This window comes from Muntiacus reevesi, chromosome 2 (assembly GCF_963930625.1).
Source record: "Muntiacus reevesi chromosome 2, mMunRee1.1, whole genome shotgun sequence".
NCBI classification, from domain to species: domain Eukaryota; kingdom Metazoa; phylum Chordata; class Mammalia; order Artiodactyla; family Cervidae; genus Muntiacus; species Muntiacus reevesi.
In genome coordinates, this window is record NC_089250.1 from 155,826,337 (window position 1) to 155,846,106 (window position 19,770).

The following is a 19,770-nucleotide window of genomic DNA, read 5'->3' on the forward strand; positions in this document are numbered from 1 at the left end:
GAGATCTTTGCCTGCATTTAGCTTCCGATTACCAGGGCCTTTCTTTCCCTCTCTCATCAAAGAATCTCATTCATAACTAATATATTCCACGGATGACATGCTGTCTCACATGGCGAAAGATCTGCTTTAATTCAGGGAAATCAGCCGTAGACATTGTTTTACATGAAGTTAACAGAAATTAGGCAGAATGGAAGGTCGTATCATTCAACTCACATCACTGGCTATGTCTCCAGAGACTCGAGCCGCCTGGAAGGGCAGAGCATCTATTGTCAGCTTGTAGCCTTGAGCACGGAGATTCCTCCAAGACTCCTTGTATTTTGCCTATGGTAGGAACACATGTATATCTTCTTAAGAAAAAAAAAAATTACATGACTCCATGAACAAAGGCTACCCACTTCATTTGTAGTGTGGTGTTGCAGAACGGATTTCTGACAATCAAAAGCTTTTGATTTGGCAAAGAAAATCTTATTAGCACCCTCCCGGAAGTGGGCTCTGACACATATATATCAACACATCTGGGAAAAGGTATGTTTAACATGCATGTCAACGAGATACATGGTTGAAAGTTTCTGCAAATGCCAGCAGGGTCACTGCTACGTCCCATCACAGACATAGACTTGGCCTTGGAGAACATCTCAGCCTCAGCGATGGGAAAGGCTTACGTCACTCAGATTGGCCGCGTTTGTTTTTGCTCGAACAAACTCAGGCAGACCCAGGGTCATGGTATACTGGTGTCGCGCATCTTCTCCTGCTGCTTTATAGAGACGCTGGGCAGGAGGGGGAAAAAAACAAGAAGGTAAGCGCTGTGCATTTCTGCAGGACTGGAGGTCCCTCCTTTGCAACTGGGAAATACTTTTGTAAAAGGCTGTTTACTGTGTCATGGACACACCCTCAGCTGGGGGAAGATATTTCTTTCAATAAAGGTAATCTTTCATGGGATTTCCCTGGAGGTCCAGTGTTTAAGACTTCACCTTCCAATGCAGAGGGTGTGGGTTCAATCCCTGGTTGGGGAGCTAGGATCCCGTGTGCCTCACGGCCAAAAAACCAAAAACATACATTTTTTAAAAAGCAAGCAATATTATAAGAAATCCAAGAAAGATTTAAAATAGTCCACATCAAAATTTAAAAAAAAAACTTGAAGGAAAGATAGTCCTTCATGAGTCAAATTGAGTGCTATGAAAGGAATACGTAAAAAAATTGCAAGTTGGTTGTGACGGGGTTCAGGACATGTTACCCCCAAACAGGGTACCTGAGTGTAGTGCATATTTTAAGCAGAAGGAATCTGGAAGTAGCAGGAGATGGAAGACCTCTCTCTGACCTTCCCCCCTAAAGCAGGTCACATGCCTCCTGGGGGAGCTGCCCTCCCTCTGGTGGAGGGGGAAAGGGGCATCTGATCTCTGAATCCCAAGGAACCCGAGAGGCATCTGAACAAACTCAGTGTCCCCTAGTTTCCTACTCTCAGCTCATCCCCTTTTGTTCTATGACACCTGCCTACGATCTTACATTCTTCATCAAACCTGGAATAAAAACGTTCAGGTTTAACGGTTCCTCCTGATCTCCATTTCCTTACGAAGACTCCTGCATCCCCTAAAGTTCATATTAAATAAGTGTGTATGCTTTTCCCATGTTCATCTGTCTTTTGTTACAGAGCCCCAGCCGAGAACTCAAGGTGAGTCAAAGAAAAGATATTTTTCCCTGCCCTCTACTTTGCTCAATAATGGGGGGGGGGGGGGGGGGGCGGGGAACACCTTTAGGAATACCATTACAGAGCTTTCCATTGTAGATTTTTTTTTTTTTTTGCTGAGGACACAGTGTAAAGACAATATTAACATCTGGGAAATTTAGGAGCCATTCTGCTGGTTGGAAAGGAGGTTCCCAAACCCCGGTCTGCATCCTTCACTAAAGTCCCAGGATCCTCCCACGGGCAAACACACCAGTGCTCCCGTGCAGGGCCTCAGCCAGTATGAAAACACATGTTCTTGTAATTAGAAATGGCCTGCGGTTGCCGAGTTCTCCGAGGCCAGAGGCCACTGAAGGAGGCATTACTATCCCACAGTACCCCGATCACAAAGCAGGCAAGATAGGTTCGGTGGGACTCTTAAATCGATAACATCGCTACACAGGCCTTTGGGTCTTCTTAGCTCAATCTTGGGGTAAGTGTGGAAACTAATATATAAATACCCAAGTCTCAATTGACTTTTAAAAGCTAGGGTCAAAAGGAGAATCTGAAAAACTCATTTCATTCTCTGCCAAGCTCACTTGCTATTTCAAACATGTCAGAGAGCCACTCTGAAGAGGTAGAGCTGGAACGATGCTTTGACGGAGTTAAGAGTCTCTCCCCTGGGCCCCCTCTGCTCGAATATTACAGTGAGAATTGGGCAAGTGGTGAGCAAGAAGATGGGAAGGCAGAGAACCAAGAAGGCTGGCAGACTTCACACTGTATCAATCACCGTCCCCGGACAACCACAAATCCTCCCCATCACCATCGTCGGAATGACAGTGGAAGAAGGGCTAGCCAATATCTGCCCAGCTAGAACAGACAAATGACAGACCAGCACTTCTCAAACTTTCATGTGCAAAGCAAAGCCGTGAGGGTCTTAAATGACCTTGTGGATTCGATGGCTCTCAGGTGGGGCCTGAGGTTCGGCATTTCTAACAAGCTCCCAGGGGATGCTGAGGCTGTCAATCTGTAAATGCATTTGGGGTTGGGGTGGCAGGGTGGGGCAAGACCACAGACTAAACCAGATTTTCTACTGGGCCTTTTTTCCTTCTGGAAACCATTTAGGCTTCATCTAACGATATTCCTTTCTTTCCATGCAAACACGCATGCTTTCCCCTGCTCCCCACCTCCCCCGTCCCACAAATATTCATATTCTTTTTTTAAAAAAACAAACAATCCAGCAGTTTTTTAAAAAGCCCATCCTGAAGTCATCCAAAGGTTTTACCTCGTTTGTAATCTGGTTGCTGAGCTTTGCATGAGTGAGGCTGGGTGTGTCTGTCACGGCTGTGTACTTGAGCGACTGGGGATGCTGACGATATTTACTCTGAAGTCACACACAGGAGGGAATAAGAGGACAAGGTGAAATGCAAAACCAGAGGAAGAATCAGCTCTTTAAGCACTAGTTATAAAACCTCATTTTGCAAAGATTGCCAGTCTGTGACCCAGAATCCAGTCCATCACCTGCTCTTGTGACCTCAGAACTCAGGGAGATGAAGAAACAGAGAAGAGGAGAGGACAGACGGAATCGGAGGCTTATTAACAAGAAAGGGAGAGCTAGTCCTTTGCCACGAATATGAACATGACTATTGAAATTCATGTTTTGGTCCCAAATTTCCTCTGCTCACTGAAGACCCTGGGTTCCTCAGCTTTGGGGGTACACGGGAAACAATCATTCAACTTAAAATAACCCACATGCCTGCACACCACCCCAGGAAATGGGATTCAATAAATCGGCAGTAGCCTTAGGCCTCTGTAAATTTTTTAAGTTTCCAAAGGGGATTCTGATGCGCCATGAAGTTTAGAAACCACTTGCTTTAGAGATTTCATTGGAAAAGCAAAGCACAAAGTTAAATCTCGACTCCCACAGTGAGGCCCTTTCTGCTTGTTCAGAGCTTCTAATCAATCAATGCATAAGCCAGTCTGAGGCACCCAGGCTGGACGCTGACCGCCTTTCACTTCCAATGCCTTCCACTATGCCAGTCTACTGGGAACAGAAGTCCCAGAGTCCTCCCAGGGGTGGGCAAGATTCCTCAGGAGTTCAAAAAGCTTAGGATTCCAGACTTCTATATTTTTACCAAGAAATTATCACCAGGCTCACAGCGATGATTTCATATACAGCCAACAGAGAAGCACAGTGCTTAGATGACTGTTGATCCTCTCAAAAACTAAATGAGACAGGTCTGAGTATTCCCATTTGACTGATTAAGATATTGAGGCGCAGAGAGGGCAGGTGACTGGCTTGAGGTCACACAGCAAATGAATCACCATCTGTGTCTCCAAAGCCTGCTCTCTTTTCACAAGCCACTCTTCAAAGGGATTCTGGGAAAGTACATCTTGCGAGCCAGTGAATAATTCTTGTATGGCATTAACACAGGACCTGACCCAGAATCTGGAAAGTTGTCTTATGTGGCACCCTTTCTGAATGGAGAAGGGAGTAAGGGGAGACGCCGGGCGAATCACTAAGGCTAACAAATGTACCATCTAATTGGCTTTAGTAAGACGCAACTGATTGTTGTTTAATCTCTACTGGGAAATATACTCGACACCCCCACCCCGTCCTGGGCCCCCGGTTACCTCACTGATGAGTTCAGATGCTCTCTTTCTCCCCTCAATCTCTAATGTGCCTGGAATGACACAGGCAACACCTCGCATAAAGTTCAGGTCTGACCGGTACAAATTCTACAAGGAATCAGAAAAACCAATCACATGGAACAAGGAAGGACCCAACACAGACAACATCATAATTAGAACTCAAGGCCAAACCAGCCTCTCCAGACACACAATACTCAGCGAACGCACACAGGCTTCTGAATAAATGCTCATTAGAGAAACAAAAATGTAGGTCAGAAGAAAATAATTCTGCTGTCACTCGTCTCTGTAGCTGTTAGAGGGGTGCTCAGCGGATTTTTATTTTCATGTGGGCTATCAAAAAATAATCGCTGGAGTGGATTGTGGTTACAAAGTCAGCTGTCTTGGGGCAAATGTGGAAATGATTTAATAGGTCTTCAAAACAAACCCCAGCAGCAGAGGGCGGCATGAATTAATCATGGGTTAAGAAAGAACTAATAAATGAATCCAGAATAATCTGACAAAGCCCCGAGTCTGTGGGGATGGGGGTGGGGGCGGGGGTGTGTACCTGAAGGGTCTGGGTTGACAGTTTAAAGAGGGCCTCAAATTCACTCCCCTTCAGCCACCGAGGCACCCCCTGGGCGTGCCTCCTTCCAATTGCTAAGGCAATGAGAGGCAGGGACAGCCAGAGCTCTGCTCAAGTAACAAACGGGTCCCTGAGCTGAGCGTGGCGGCTCGCTAGTTCCTCCAGCTGCTCCTGGGTTCCCGACAGTTTATGTCACTCAGTAAATGCCGCACACGGGCAGAAAATTCCAACAGACAACAGCCACCCAGATCTGAGCGCCACTCAGCTCTCAGGCTCTGTCAAACCAGAAAGCAGGTTTTTTTTTCGGGGGGGGGGGGGTGTGGCGGGGAGAGCTTGTCTTATTTCCAACTCAGACCCATTACTTGCAAATCTCCCGGCAATGGAAATATAGCAAGCTGGGGGATAAGATGAGCACCAAAAAGGATGCTGCTGCCTGTTGGGAAGATACATCGGTAAGTGAGGAAATTCTTTAACACTTCCCAATGCTCCCAGGCCTGGCTGCTTAAGAAAATGGGCAGCATGAGCTAGAAATGCACTTGGGAGGACTGTGAAGGCCTCAGGAGATTCCTTGGGAGGGCCCAGGGATGGTCTCTGGGGCCCTGATTTCCCTGCGCTCTGTCTCATTGGCTCAATGGACATGAGTCTAAGCAAACTCCGGGAGATGGTGAAGGACAGGGAAGCCTGGATGCTGCAGTCCATGGGGTCACAGAGTCAGACATGACTGAGCGACTGAACAAGAACCGCCCGACACTCTTCTCTGCCTGAATTGGGTTAGTTCCAAAGGGGCTCTGAGCACCTCTCTGGGCAGACCTCAGGCCTCTTCAGAAGATGGGTGACCCAGGAACATATAAGGCTCCTAGAGGAACCCCTAGCCCAACCTGGGCCAGAAACAACACCACTGACAAGTCCTGAACATGCTAAACCGTGAGCCTCAAAGGCATCTTCCTTGAACTCCCTCCAAATCTCAGCACCCCCTTTCTCATTTATAGTTTTGTGATCTCGCATGAGCTATTTAACGTCTTTGAGACTCACTATAGTTTCTCTGCAAATTGGGGATAAAAGCTATCGGGTTATTTTGAGTATTAAAAGAGACAATGCTTATAAACGCAATGCCTAGAATTCAGCAGAAATACTCAATAAATTGGAGAAGGAAATGGCAACCCACTCCAGTATTCTTGCCTGGAGAATTCCATGGATAGAGAAGCCTGGCGGGCTCCACAGGGGAAAGTTAAGTTCATAGGGTGACAAAGTCAGACACAACTGAGCGACTAAACACACACTTAACACACTCAATAAATTGTTGCTGTTATTAATAGATTTATGTGACTGGGCTTATGAAGAGCAAGGCAGGAACAACACGGGCAGTGCTTCAAAAGAAATCCCAGGTATAGGATTCTTCATCTCTGGAGCCCCCACTGAGCCAACAGGAGCTTGTGGGTCACTGCCTCACAGTCAAATTTAAGAGGAAAAGAGCCCGAAGAGAGAGGCAGGTCCCCTTACCTCACTCTGCAACTTGTGAGCTCTCTTGGCGCAGCTAAGCCTCAGGTCCTCGGCCAAGGACGTGTACTGGGGGGGCGGGTGTCTATAGTCCTGGTCGCTGGCCAGGGTCTGAGCCTTCTTGGCATGCACCAGGGTTACCATGTCCAACGGCAGATGGAACTGCGCCTTTGAGTGTTCAAAGTCTTTCTTGTAATTCACCTAGATGGGCAGACAGATCAACAGTTATTTTAAAGCCGCCGTTTACATCGGGGCCACAAGGGAGAACAATGTGCTGCGATTGTCCCAGGTGAGCCCCGAGAGGTGTTCTTGGCAGGCCCAGTCCTCCTTTCTTATGGGGACTGGCTTAATAAGCAGGACTCATCTCTAGGTCCTGCCACTAGCCACTCTCAGCTCTTTGCAGTCATTGATTGGGACCCAGGCTCAGGGCTCCCCCACTTGGAGAAAATACAGAAGTTCAAGGGGCAGATAAAATCTCAGTGGTTCCTTAGTTCAAGTCGAGATCGTCTCGCTTTCAAAAAGCAAGAGGAGGCATGGTTGAGCTGCCTCCTGCTCCCCAGCACTTATCACCCTCACAAGTTCAGACTGAGACACCAGGGTTTCTCCCCATACGCTAGCTAATGGACAGCGTCTTCAAACACTAGACAATGACATCCTAGTAAATCTGGGAACCGGGAGCAGCGGGCAGATGCTTGAAAAGCCAGTTCTGAGGGATGAGTTCCCAAGAGCCCAACATGCACCCTGCAGCAGGAATGGGGAGGCCCATCTGCAGACCTCAAGCTCCACCCCAGTCCTCGGAGGAGCTGTTTGAAGGTCCTCGAAGCTCACTCTGGGCTTTCTGAGGAGTCAGATGCATAATCACCATCTCTTCTTCCTCCAGTCTTCTCACTGCCCTCCAAGCTCTGCCCACACTCCTTCCTAACCACCCACCCCCACTTCTGCTCATCCTCCCCCAACCCCTAGTTAAAAGCCACGGACAATTCATGTCCAATCCCACCCTGGTACAGAAAGTGGAAAGAAGTGTTAGAAACGGAAACTGAGGCAGAGAAGCTGTGGAGAGAGCACGTGATGGAGAGCTGGCTCCATGTGCAGCTCTGCCCCTTTCCAGCCGACCTTGGGCAAGGGACTGAGACACTCAGGGTCTAGGTTTCCTTATCAGTAACCAGGATGAACAAACAATGTTCCTAGAAATAAGCTGATGATTAAATGAGGCACTGCGTGTTAAAGTGTGTAGCCCTCTGCTACATGTCAGACACATATTAGATTTCATCCCAGCCATTAGCCAACTCACATATGTACAAGGAGATACCATATACGCGTGTACCAGCACCCAGAGGATCAAAGTCAAGGGGTGCAAACCCAGATGTCACCAGGAGCCAGATAGGTAGCATAATTGAGTGAAGGAGGAAGTGGGTGAGCAGGGCTTGGCTGCATGACCAGGACGGCATAGATCCCTTCTAAATGGGGCTCTCAGTAACCAACTTCAACGGTAGCCTTGAGGAATCAAGGCCTGGCTTCGGCACAGAACTTTAAAACTTTCATGCCAAGTTTCCCATTTTGAAAAGTCTGCAATTCATTTTCTCTGCAGACCCAACAAAATACCTCTGCAGTCCAAAATCCAACCCACAGGCCTCCATTTGTGGCCGCTGGTGAAAATCATAGAATGAGAGAATCAAAGAATGCTCAATCTCTCACTTGACTGAGGAAGAAGCTGAAGCCCAGAGGGGCCAAGGGTCCTGACCATGCCACCCAGCTAGCCAGGACAGAGCCAAAATCCACAAGCAGAAGGACACAGGACATCTGTGGGCTGTGCGTCATCATTAGGTTTGGGGGTCCAGGCTCCACTGAGTTCTCTCCCACTTACTTGGCTCTGCAGAGAGCTCGCGTACACTGAATGTGCAAGGCCGATATCATCTTCCAAGCTCCGGGAGCCGAGCATCTGCCCTTTCATTTTCTCAAATGCCTCTTTGTATTTGTACTAAAGGGAAAGAGAGCGGGAGAGAGTAACAGCTCGGGGACAAGGGACATGGAATGGAAGAGGTGGGTATTGGGCAAAAAATGTTTTGTTCTTTTGACAGTAACTGGGTGAGTTGAAAGAAAAGGCGCGGGAGTCGTCAAAAGGCCTATTCTTTCATATGCAAGCCTCCCAATGACTAAAGGGCTGGGATATGAAATGGCAGGACATGAGAGCGCTTGGGCGGCCCAGGCTGGGAGGAAGGTGGGTGCATTGTTAACAGTCTCTTCACATGGACTGGCTTTAGGAAAGCGCTTGGCGGAGGGTGCGTTTCATCTGCCCGGGGTCCATATTTACAGTCCAGCATCAGCTTTGTACCCCGGCTAGGGGATTTTTGTTGTTGTTGTAAGGCATGTTCTTTCTCACCGGTCGTTATCTGATGGCCCTGACACAGTCAGTTGGGGATAGGAGAGGATATTAGCCACAGGCAAAAGAAGGCAGGGGTTAGGGGCAAAAGGAATACAGATGGGTGAGTATTAAACATTGTCACAGGAATGCGGGTGTGAAGCTCACATCACTTATGATTTCGCCAGAAGCCTTTGCTGCCTGGAACGGAATGGCATCCAGTCTCAGTTTATAGCCACCGTCTCGAAGTTTGCTCCAGGATTCCTTATAACGTGTCTGTTGAGAAGATGGGCACCAATAAAGACCTTTCCTAAATTCCCACGATCAAAACAAGAATCTGGTTTCTTGTGAAGTGCTCCCCCCCAATTAAGAGATCTCTGTGGCCCAGCAAAAACCAACCGAGAGTTGGAACCTGCCTCATGTCCAGCCTTGGAGGGGAGTGCCGTGGGGCTGGGACTGGGGTTTAAAAGACAAGAGCTCTGGAGTCAGAACCAGATTGTTCTGAGCAGCAAGTTGATTGGAAGAAGGAGGCATGAGGCTGGAGGTGCACAGCTCCTGATGGAGAATCAAGAGGATTCGACTGTCTCCGCTGAAGAAGAGGCAAGGGGGGTGCCAACAGGGATGAGGGAAGGAAAGAGCTCGGTCTCCCAAGTCTCTCTTTGGCTGGATGTCTTCACCTATATTATGAGGCTATAGAATGTAGCTTCTATATAGAAAATAGGGCTTCACCTAGATTCCAGCCCCTCAGTATAAATGCCCTTTGTATGAAGGGAGTTTTCCTAGTCTCATCCTCATCAATGTGCTTGGCTCTTCTGCACGACCAGCCACTCTGCGTGCAGGGTCCATCGCAAAGGAAAACATGGGGCCCCTTGTTCAGAAACCTTGCACATTTCAGTGACGGCGAGCATTAAACCGAAAGCAGGAGTGCGGGATGCTTCCCAGCACGGGTGCGCTGCCATCGTGCAGGTCCAGGATCTCCCGCAATTAAAACCAGCCACCCCTCCATCAGGGCTTCCCTGGTGGCTCAGATGTAAAGAAGCTGCCTGTAATGCAGGAGACCCAAGTTCGATCCCTGGGTTGGAAAGATCTCCTGCAGAAGGGAATGGCTACCCACTCCGGTATTCTTGCCTGGAGAATTCCATGCACAGAGGAGCCTTGTGGGCTACAGTCCGTGGGGTCACAAAGAGTCGAACGTGATTGATAGACTAACACTTTCACTTTCCCCTCCATCAGCCTCACCTCACTGATATTCATGGCATTCAGCTTGGCCAGCAGGACTTCAGGGAGGTCGGCGGTCTGTGTGTAATGATGCTTTAGGTTTTCTCCTTGTTCCCGGTATAACCTCTGTGGATGCAGAGAGGTTTTGCATTAAACCCAGAAGCCTCCCCCACGCAGCCATCAGCCAGGTTACCCTCCAGGAGACCAAGGCGCTGCCGCTGTTCCCTCCCCGTGGAGACAGGATCTTGGGTGTCCTGCCTCCTCCAGGACTGCACAGTGATCCTCTCCCCGGTGACATGCACTTCACTCCCTCCCGACTTCTACTTCCCAGCCCAGAACATGACAGGCTGAAACCTGCCGTCTCAGTGAACACTCCCCTTGGAGCACACTGCTGAGATGGGTGTCCAATGAGAGAATGAGGTCTGGTTAATCTCTAGGAATTTTGTTATTAACTATGAGCTAGGAGAGGACATGCGGCTGAGGATGAGATGCTTGGATGGCATCACAGACTCAATGGACATGAATTTGAGCAAACTCCAGGAGATAGGGCAAGACAGGGAAGCCTGGCATGCGGCAGTCCATGGGGTGGCAAAGAGCTGACACGACTGAGCGGCTGAACAAACAAGGACAGGACTTCAAAATACAGCAGGCACGAGGGAGAATGGTTCTTCCACAGCTGAGATTTTCCCTGGACCTACCTCCATCCTCCCCCCATCCCTGCCACCTCAAGGATTCTTATGCTAACTAATAAACCTCTTCCCGGTGGGTGGGGTGGGTCTGGGACTCTGTCCATCCAGATCTCTGATCTGGGCTTATGATAATTCTAGCAGTTAGCAGTGACACATGGAGTTGGCATCCACCACCACAGAAAGTTTCTAAACCGGGCTTTTCCATCCTAAATCTTATTAGACGTGTCCAAGTTTCTACGTATCACAGCAGTGCCCCCTAGAGTTGGTTAGGATAAGGAAAAAGCAGGTATTTTTTTTTTCTCTTCCTACACAAGTTCTTGTTTGACCATCTATGCTTCTCAGAATTAAATTTGCTTCTGACAGGCTGATGGTCAAGAAATAATAAAATTTCTAAACCCGTAACTCTGTAAACCATCCCATAATATATTCAGATAGGCACTCGAGCCATCTCAGAATGACTATCAAATATGGCACAACAGGAGTAATTTCTTCAATTGGGAAGCAAGGGAGACATTTGGCAACTCCTCCCCACCAAGGTTTGTCAATTTCCCTCGTGGCAAGTTAAAAGGTCTGAAGATATTTTAAAGGCCTGTCTGTCCTGTGCAATGACCCAGGGGCCCCTCTCAGCAGAATCAGTCAAACAGGACTAATCCTGTCTTAACGTGAATTTTTAGAGGACCTCGTCATTCTTCCCAGTCTCCAAGGAACCCTGCGCTGAGAGGCAAAAGGCCAGATCTTGGTTTCACTTTATAAAGGGAAGATGGGAAATGGCTTGAAAGTTAGTCTAATGTACATAAATAAGATTCAAATCACTTTCGAAGTCTTTAGGGGAATTCAGAAAGCCAGAATTTCTGCCCTGGGTCCCAAGAAACCCTAAGCATTCCAATTCCTAAATATTCCAATCATCAAGAATTTCGCCCCAAAGTTCCATTTCTGAAAACACTGTTTCAAAACAAAAGGAGAGGGGAAAAGGCCTTGACCTCAGACAAACCCTGGAGACATGCAAATGGGAAGGAATGAAAGCCAGGGGCACTGGGGTGGTGGCGCCCCACTTGGCAGCTAAGAGCAGCGGTAACACCCCATTTGCATCCTGATGAAGAGGCACCCCCGCTAAGGTGAGTCTCAGCAAAGGATAAGAAGCTCCTTCATCCTTAGAACAACAGAAGGAGCAAGCCAAGAACCCCTCAGCTTCAATCGCAGGGTTGAAAGAAGAGCCCACTCTTAGAGTCATGATGTATATACATTATCACTTACATCCACTGCTTGGGTATAACTAATTCTGGCCTGGACCATCTCCGGAGTGTCTTTAATACTGGTAAACTTCAAAGCATCTGGATGCTGCCGGTACTTCTTCTGTTGAGCAGAAAAAGATCAAAGCTGTGAATTTTGTGCTGCTCTTTCATGCCATTTGAAAGAGAAAATCATAGGTTGCTTGAGATTAGAGTGAATTTGTGAACATAATTATTATTCGACTTCCTCCATCTTTATATCCTAGGTGCCTTTAGGTTAATATTTGTTTCAATTTAAGAATAACCTCATGTCAATTAACATTAAAGTATTTCTACCTGGTGCAAAGAAAACATCTCAAAATTAGGTTATATGGGTAAAATACTGTAGGATACACACTTAGGAAAGGATTCTTTATATAGCCTTCAGATACTGTCTTGCAGTTGTTTACATACCTTAGTTTGGGTCTTCCAAGCAAGAAAGAACATTCATAGTTACATTTATCATTGAAGCTTTCTAAGTTCTTTCCACAAAAGAACTTGGAAGATATCACAGTCAAAACCCTTACTTTAACAGTCAGTGATCCTACAAACTGGTTCAGTTAACATATGCAATAATTCTATAAATGTTATAATAACAAGAAAAAGAGTGCTATTATTGAAAGGAATCATCAGACAATTTGAAAGAGACTGCAACAAACAATAAGGGTTACAAGAAATACAAATGCTAACAAAGTCTGAGATACGCAATTTTGAAATATTCTGAAAATCATGCTTAAATTAATTTGTTTTTTTTTAATCAAAGTACAGTTCTAGGAGAGTAAAATGGTTGCTTTCTTTATGGAATTATGAAGTGTATCCTTTATCCAATCAAACAATTATTTTAGAAACACTTCCTTCGGGTTGAATATTTGTATACTGGATTATCTTAAGAAGACAGTTAAATGTCCAGCTGAATTTGGTTCATCATTTGTTTTGTAAATAAAGTTTTATTAGAACACAGTCATGCTCATTCATTTACATGTTTATCTATGACTGTACCTGGCCACAATGGTAGAGGTGAGTAGTTACAACAGAAGTGGGGTGGCCCACAAAACCAAAAATATCTACCATCAGGTCCTTTACAAAAAAAAGGTTTGCTAACTCCTGGTTTAAATGACAAGTGTGTGTGCATCTGTGGCTCTTTCACAGAGCCTGGCATTCCATCTGAAAACTAAGAAACCAATTCAATTTGACCCTAAACTGGAAACACGCCAAACTAGAATGAGATGGTTGGGAAAAGTTGCTGAAAGATGTCCTTACTGAAGTCTGAAGACCTGTATAAAGCATGGAGTGTCCCCTGGAATAGGAAACGGCAACCTGCTCCATTTCCTGCTCCATGGACAGAGGAGCCTCTGGGTTACAGTCCACGGGGTCACAAAGAGTCGGACACAACTGAGTGAGCACACACAAAGCATGGAAGATAAGCAAATTTGTTAAATAAGTTTGCAAAATGTGGTGGAAAATTAAGGCCCCTATAGGAAAGATGGTTCCAAAAAAGATCCCTTGTCTTCCAGACTTAAATACATGAAGGAATCATCTCAAAGTCTAAATGATGTGTACAACGGCCTTTATTTTTATGAGTGGGTCCAATATGGAGAGTTTGGGAGCATGAATCTTCAACTCTAAATGATTCCTCTTGTAAGTTTCTCATGTTCACCCTCCTAAGGGAGCTTCTCTTTAATAAGACTGAATTATTTAATACTTAGGGCAGTACAATCTCTACAGAACTCCCAGGGTCTTCTGAGCCTTGAATGTCCACTAACATTTCTAAAAATTAAGTCAATCAGAGCAAGGCCATTTTTGAAACCAGCTCTGTGACACATTGGGCTTCCCAGGTGGCGCTAGTGGTAAAGAGCTCGCCTGCCAATGTAGGAGATATAAGAGACGCTGGTTTGATCCCTGGGTGGGAAAGATCCCCTGGAGGAGGCCACAGCCACCCACTCTGGTCTTCTTGCCTGGAGAATCCCATGGAGAGAGGAATCTGGCAGGCTACGGTCCATGGGGTTGCAAAGAGTTGGACACGACTGAAGCGACTTATCATGCATAAACTATGATGTGTCAGGTGACTGGAATGCTCAGTCACCATGGGAAAATATCAATGCCTGGCAGGCGTGCTTACACTGCAGGTGTCTTTCTGCTTTAGCTTTACATTTAGGAGGACCTGGGACCAAAACACTGTCCCAGGCTGCTCACTGTCTCAAGGTTGAAGTCTTCTGGGGCTATAGTCATTATGTCTCCTGCTCACCCAGGAGCATCCAGAAAGACCAGGCTGCTGAGCAAGCCCCTCCCAAAGCAGTCATTACAGAGTGGATTTGGCTTATTGAGGGTGTGCAGTCTCTCTGTGAATGTGAGACAAAATGACTCTGATGTGTCCAGCCCAGGAGCAGTCACTCCACCCCGCAACAGTGTCTGGAGGCATATTTGTTTGTCACGACTGGGAAAAAGTGCCGTGAGCGTCTAATGCTTAGAGGCCAGCAAAGCTGCCAAATGCCCTGCAAGGCCCAGGACAGCCCCACAACAGAGTCATCAAAATGTCCACAGGGCCAAGGTCGAGAAACACTGACCTAGTCTTTAAAAGATCTGCTCAAGGATACTGTCCTAAAAAGCAAGGAAACAGTTCCTTTCAGAAGCTTGTGGGTCCAACCAGGGTGTCTGCAAGTAGACAGCGGTGAGATTCAAACAGAAATGAGGCCCTCCAACAAAAAAAGAACCGTGTCACATGTTCGACACCACGTGAATATTCAAAAACTGTTTACACTGCCTGCCTCGGAAAGAAAGAGGAAGAAAATGTGCGTGCAGTCACCAAAGGGCTTTCTGGGTGCGATAAATGTGTCCTTTTATCATCTCTCCCGTGTTGCTTCATTAAAAAGGTAAGTTGGTGGGTAGCAATTGAGCTCTGTTTGATTGTCATTATTATTCATAATATCATTTGTCACCCACTTTGTTTTTGCCAGGGCTCTGTGGGCCCCTACTGGGGTGTGTTTGGTATGTGGTTTTCCTCTAATTACTGGCCCTAGTCTGGGTTTGGAGGCCTTTCATGTAGCTTTGCCTTTTTCTTTGCCTTTTGAGTGGAAATTATTTTAATTTTATACAGAAATGCCGCACGCCTAATGCAGCCAGGCCCGCCGCACGCTGTCAGGGAATCTCACCTCGCTAATGAGTTCTCCTGCCTTCTTCGCCTGCTCCACATTTAATGACCCGGTGGCGACCCAGCCCGTCCCTTTCATCCACTTCACATCTGCCCTGTATTGGTTCTGACAAAGGAGAAAGGGGGGGAAAAAAAAGGCAGGCCATTGTTGGTGTGCAGACATTTAAAGGGCTATTAATGGCTCCCCGATGCCACCTTGGTGCCAGCTGAGTCAAATTAGATGCCACTTTTGTCTTATCCATTTCTGCACAGTCACAGGTAGTGCTCCAAAATGTAAATTAATGTCTCCCTTAATTGGAGCCGACCCGCAGATGGTGGCTTTAGCCCCACCCGACACTGCTGGGGGTGAAGCTGGATGGAGGGGGGCCCCCCATCAGTCGCATCCCTCATTACAGGTCCACGGCAACCTCGGGAAGAAGCGCGGCCTCATTGTCTGCTTTCCCCGGTTTCTTGTTTAAAATAACACGCAGGGGAGAAGAAAACAAGAATCCACAACGGAACCCGGGTGGGGAGCTATCTGAGGGAATTTCACAAGACGTGCGAGGCTTCCCACAGTGCCAATTCCTTCTTACGAACCTCGGGGCAGGGCAGCAGGGGAGGTATTTCTCATTTCTTTCTTTGCCATGGAAGGAGTAGTAGTTTTAATGGAAAATCATTTATATGGGCACCTCTCTGAAACTAGCAGATCACCTCTCCAACCTAAAAGAGCTCTACCTGGAAGGGTGTGTCCACACTGCCCCCACCCCACCTCCACGGGCGACAGTCTGACTGTCGCTGACCTGTCTTTTCAGCTCGCCCACTTTCCTGTGCAAGAGTCAACCGAAGATGAAAGAACATAATGGGGAAGGGGAGAGGGCTGAGGAGGACTAGCAAGCTGCCCTTTCTAAACATAGGGCTACTGACCTTGGACTGAGTACCAGAATGCTCTCTTCACGGGCAGGGTCACAGTTAAGAATGTCACATAGACATCCCCCCACCAACCCAGGAAGAAGGAGAAACATAGATAACCTATGTCCATCAGAATGCCAAGAAGAAAAAGGAAGCTGTATAATTTTGTTTGGTAGTACCGAATCTAAAATGGACATAGCTCTGAGTAAAATTAAAGCACTAGGAAGCTTAAACGTTTCCACTGAGGGATCCAGAAACAGATATCTCAAAGAATAGACTATGTCCTGAAGGGTTTGGGAAACACTAGCGTGCACACACACATATACACACACACACGAGGAGCTTACATCACTCTGTAAACCGTAAGCCTTCTTGGCCCATTCCACCTTCATGTCTGTAGGCAAAGCTGTAAAGTGATGGGACGCCGTCTTGTAGCCTATGTCTGTGGCTAAGTGCTGAGCCTTGCGGGCATGCACAAGGTGGATCATGTCCAGGGGGACGTGGCACTGGGATTTGGTGTCCTCGAAGCCCTTCTTGTATTCCAGTTCACTCTGAAGCTTGGACATCTGCAGCGAGTGGCTCATTTGTGAATCCCCCTGGGCACCCTGAGCTCCAATGAGCTTCCCTCTGGATTTCTCATAATCCTCTTTGTACTTCACCTAAATGAGAGAAAGAGAGCAGGGGCACCTTAGCAGATATCTCCTAAAGGAATTAAGCGTCAAGCCACACAAGAAAGTTAAAACAAAGTCATACAACAGGACCTATCAGAATTAGTGTCATAAAAAGCGTGCCTCCTTTGAACAACTGATATATTTCCTTTCATCAAATATTGAAAAAAAAAACATTACAACTCATTATTTCCCTTTACACCTGCACTACCAGAACCTCAGAACTAAACTCGAAGTTCAGCTATCAAACAGTCTTCTCCCCATTTCCTGGTGAAATTCCACCTTGTCTCTATATTACTTGAGATTGCTCTTTCTGGGCTTATTTTTAAGTGGCCTGTTGCTTTCATGAAAGCCACTTTGTAATCTTTTTTGATAACAGCGAGAATAGTATGGAAAGTCATCAGGAAATGAAAAAGACACAGAATACCTAAAATACAACTGCTATTTCAGAAAGCAGTTCAAATGAAAGACAACTGAGGTACATGTAAATATTTAGGAGTTACGAGAAGCAAAAGGGAGCACACCAGCCTGAAAAAGAAACACTAGGCCAAGATTTATGAGGATCCGAAGAAAGAATAGATATGGAAATGCTTTGAAAACTGTAGCAGGATGCTGGTGTGTGGCATCATTTCAACATCGTCATTACTGGGGTCATCAGGAGATGTGGGCTCTACTTTCAAATCTGCCAACAAGAACAACAGGGTCACTATACACCATGATTTACTGAACACTTATAATGACCCAGGGATGGTATAAATCCGTGCCACTCAAAAGTGCATCTATAGACAAGTACTGGTTTGTGATGAGACAAAGGACTTGTGTTATAATGTATATCAACCACATTGCCAAGCCATTGTTTAGTTCAGCTGATAGCTATACACTTTTATGGTTATACTTTTGTGTGTATATATATTATTACACATACATACACAATAGATACAGAATGTGTATACACACGTACATATTTGGGGTTTTTTTGGAAGCAAGACTTTCTCGATGAAGGAAGCAGTGAAAGTGAAAGCTGCTCCCCAGGTCTCCTGCATTGCAAGCAGATTCTTTACTGTCTGAGCCACCAATGTCAGACTTATAACCTAAGCTCCTTCTCTCACATCGGAACCGTAATAGACAGCACTGGGCTACAGAACACTTAACACACATCAATGCATCTCATTTCCTCATAACCATTTTGCAATTACCAATTTACCCATGAGTTCACTGAGATTTTGAAAGGTGAGACAGCCTACCCCGAGTCACAGGCTATTTGGTGATGGAGCAGGGATTTTACCCCGAGTCATTCCAACACCTGAGCCTGTACTCTTAACCTCAGCAGGCCTCCACATCCCTAGAAAGTCATGGAATGTCTCTGGGCATCAGTTTACCTGTAAAATGAGTGGTTTGGATTACTACTCACGCTACTACTAGTGATAATACCAGTGACCACTTACCAAAAACAAGTGTGTGGCAGGTAGTGTGCTAGACACTTACACGATTATCTCACTGCAAGATGGTCATACTTATCTCTGTTTTGCAGATTAGAATCCTGAGGCTCAGAGAGGCTAAAAACCTGCCAGGACACTTTCGGACTCCCCCAGATATAGATGTCAGGATTCCTGGCGCCGAGTACCAACTGGGGACTGACTTACCTCACTGGCCAGGTCCCTCTTGGCTTTGGCTGCCAGGAAGGCCAAGGAGTCAAGACGCAGATCAAATGCTTTCGCCTTCTGGTTTTCCCAGCTGCTCTTGTACAGTTTCTAAGGGGATTTAGGAGAAAAGAGATCATCCTGAAGTGAGAGGACTTCCGTTAGATTCTATAACAACCTCTCCAGGGGGCAAACACCCATTACATCCTTCCATAGAAACCCTGAGACCCAGAGAAACCTAGAGCCTGAATACAAGCAGGCCTTATTGTTCCTACCTTAAGGCTTCTTGCCTTACAGGGCTTTGGATGAAAGAAGCAGACACTGAACTCCAGAGCCCTGGGAAATACTAAGAGTCTTCACAGAAGTCTAGTGACAGGTCATAGGTGGAATGATACCGCACAACACACAGCAGAATTTCCAAAGAGTCTGCTCCCCGTCTCTGCACACCCCGCCAGCCCAGCAGCTGCTCCCGGTGCACCCCTTTCTCTTTCTGAGCCCAGCCTCTACTGCATGTGAGTCTTTCCTTTGCTCCTCCCACTTCCTGTCCTGCCCCCACCTCCAGATTTCAAGTTCTTTCTTCTGAAAAATGAAAGTTGCTCAGTGGTGTCCGACTCTTCGCAACCCCATGGACTGTAGCCCACTAGGTTCCTCTGTCCATGAGGTTCTCCAGGCAAGAATCCTGGAGTGGGTAGACATTTCCTTCTCCAGGACATCTTCCCAAACCAGGGATTGAACCCAGGTCTCCTGCATTGCAGGCGGATTCTTTACCATCTAAAGCTCCCTCCATTTCTCTGTGTGAATCAATTTAGTTTCTGTTTCTCCTTCCAGTTCTCTCCCCTCTCCCCAATACTTGCATCAGGACCCCCAAAGACCTGGGAGCCCAGCAGAAGAGCCAAGAAAGGCCCTTCCTTAGAAGACAGAGAAGAAAAGTTGGAGCTCCGAAAGCTTTCGTGCCTAAGGAATAATTTCCCTGAGCATGCCCTTCCCTGTGCTTTCCATATATCAGCTCACTGAGACTTCGGGGCAACTCAATGTAGAGGGAACTAGGAGTGCCCTCGTTTGCCAGTGGGACCGCTGAGAGCAAAGATATTGCCCACGGTTGCATACCTAGTAAGTGCTAAAAACCCAGACAGTTTGGAGCCAATGTCTGAGCTCTTATTCACTACCCTCTCTATCACTAGTCTTATGTTGTTTCAACTCCAACCCCGGAATAACCACTGCCTCCTCCTCCATCATATAGTCAGTGCTCATTCCTACCAAAGGTTGTCTGCATGCATGAATGCGTGCATGTGTGCGTGCTCCATTGCTTAGTGGTGTCCAACTCTTCTGTGACCTCAAACCAGGTCACAGACCTGTAACCCACCAGGCTTCTCTGTCCCTAGGATTTTCCAGGCAAGAATGCTAGAGTGGGTTGCCATTTCTTCCTCCAGGTGATCTTCCTGACCCAAGGACTGAACTGGCATCTCCTGTTTGGCAGGCAGATTCTTTAGCACTGAGCCACCAGGGAAGCCCCTTCTGCTC

General features: G+C 46.8%; 1 protein-coding gene across 2 annotated transcripts in view; it reads right to left on the minus strand.

The window, feature by feature from the left end:
• NRAP (nebulin related anchoring protein) overlaps positions 1–19,770 on the minus strand; it is a 75,027-nt gene that overhangs the window by 17,199 nt on the left and 38,058 nt on the right. The window contains exons 23-34 of one of the 2 annotated variants that reach the window (XM_065923376.1): positions 18,253–18,360; positions 16,289–16,600; positions 15,055–15,159; positions 11,892–11,990; positions 9,970–10,074; positions 8,899–9,006; positions 8,236–8,349; positions 6,375–6,572; positions 4,295–4,399; positions 2,946–3,044; positions 663–767; positions 214–321 (exon numbers count right to left, since the gene is read on the minus strand). In XM_065923376.1, the coding sequence (XP_065779448.1) occupies positions 214–321; positions 663–767; positions 2,946–3,044; positions 4,295–4,399; positions 6,375–6,572; positions 8,236–8,349; positions 8,899–9,006; positions 9,970–10,074; positions 11,892–11,990; positions 15,055–15,159; positions 16,289–16,600; positions 18,253–18,360 (1,566 nt within the window). The remainder of the gene's footprint in view (positions 1–213; positions 322–662; positions 768–2,945; positions 3,045–4,294; positions 4,400–6,374; positions 6,573–8,235; positions 8,350–8,898; positions 9,007–9,969; positions 10,075–11,891; positions 11,991–15,054; positions 15,160–16,288; positions 16,601–18,252; positions 18,361–19,770) is intronic. The other variant, XM_065923377.1, reaches the window with a different exon arrangement.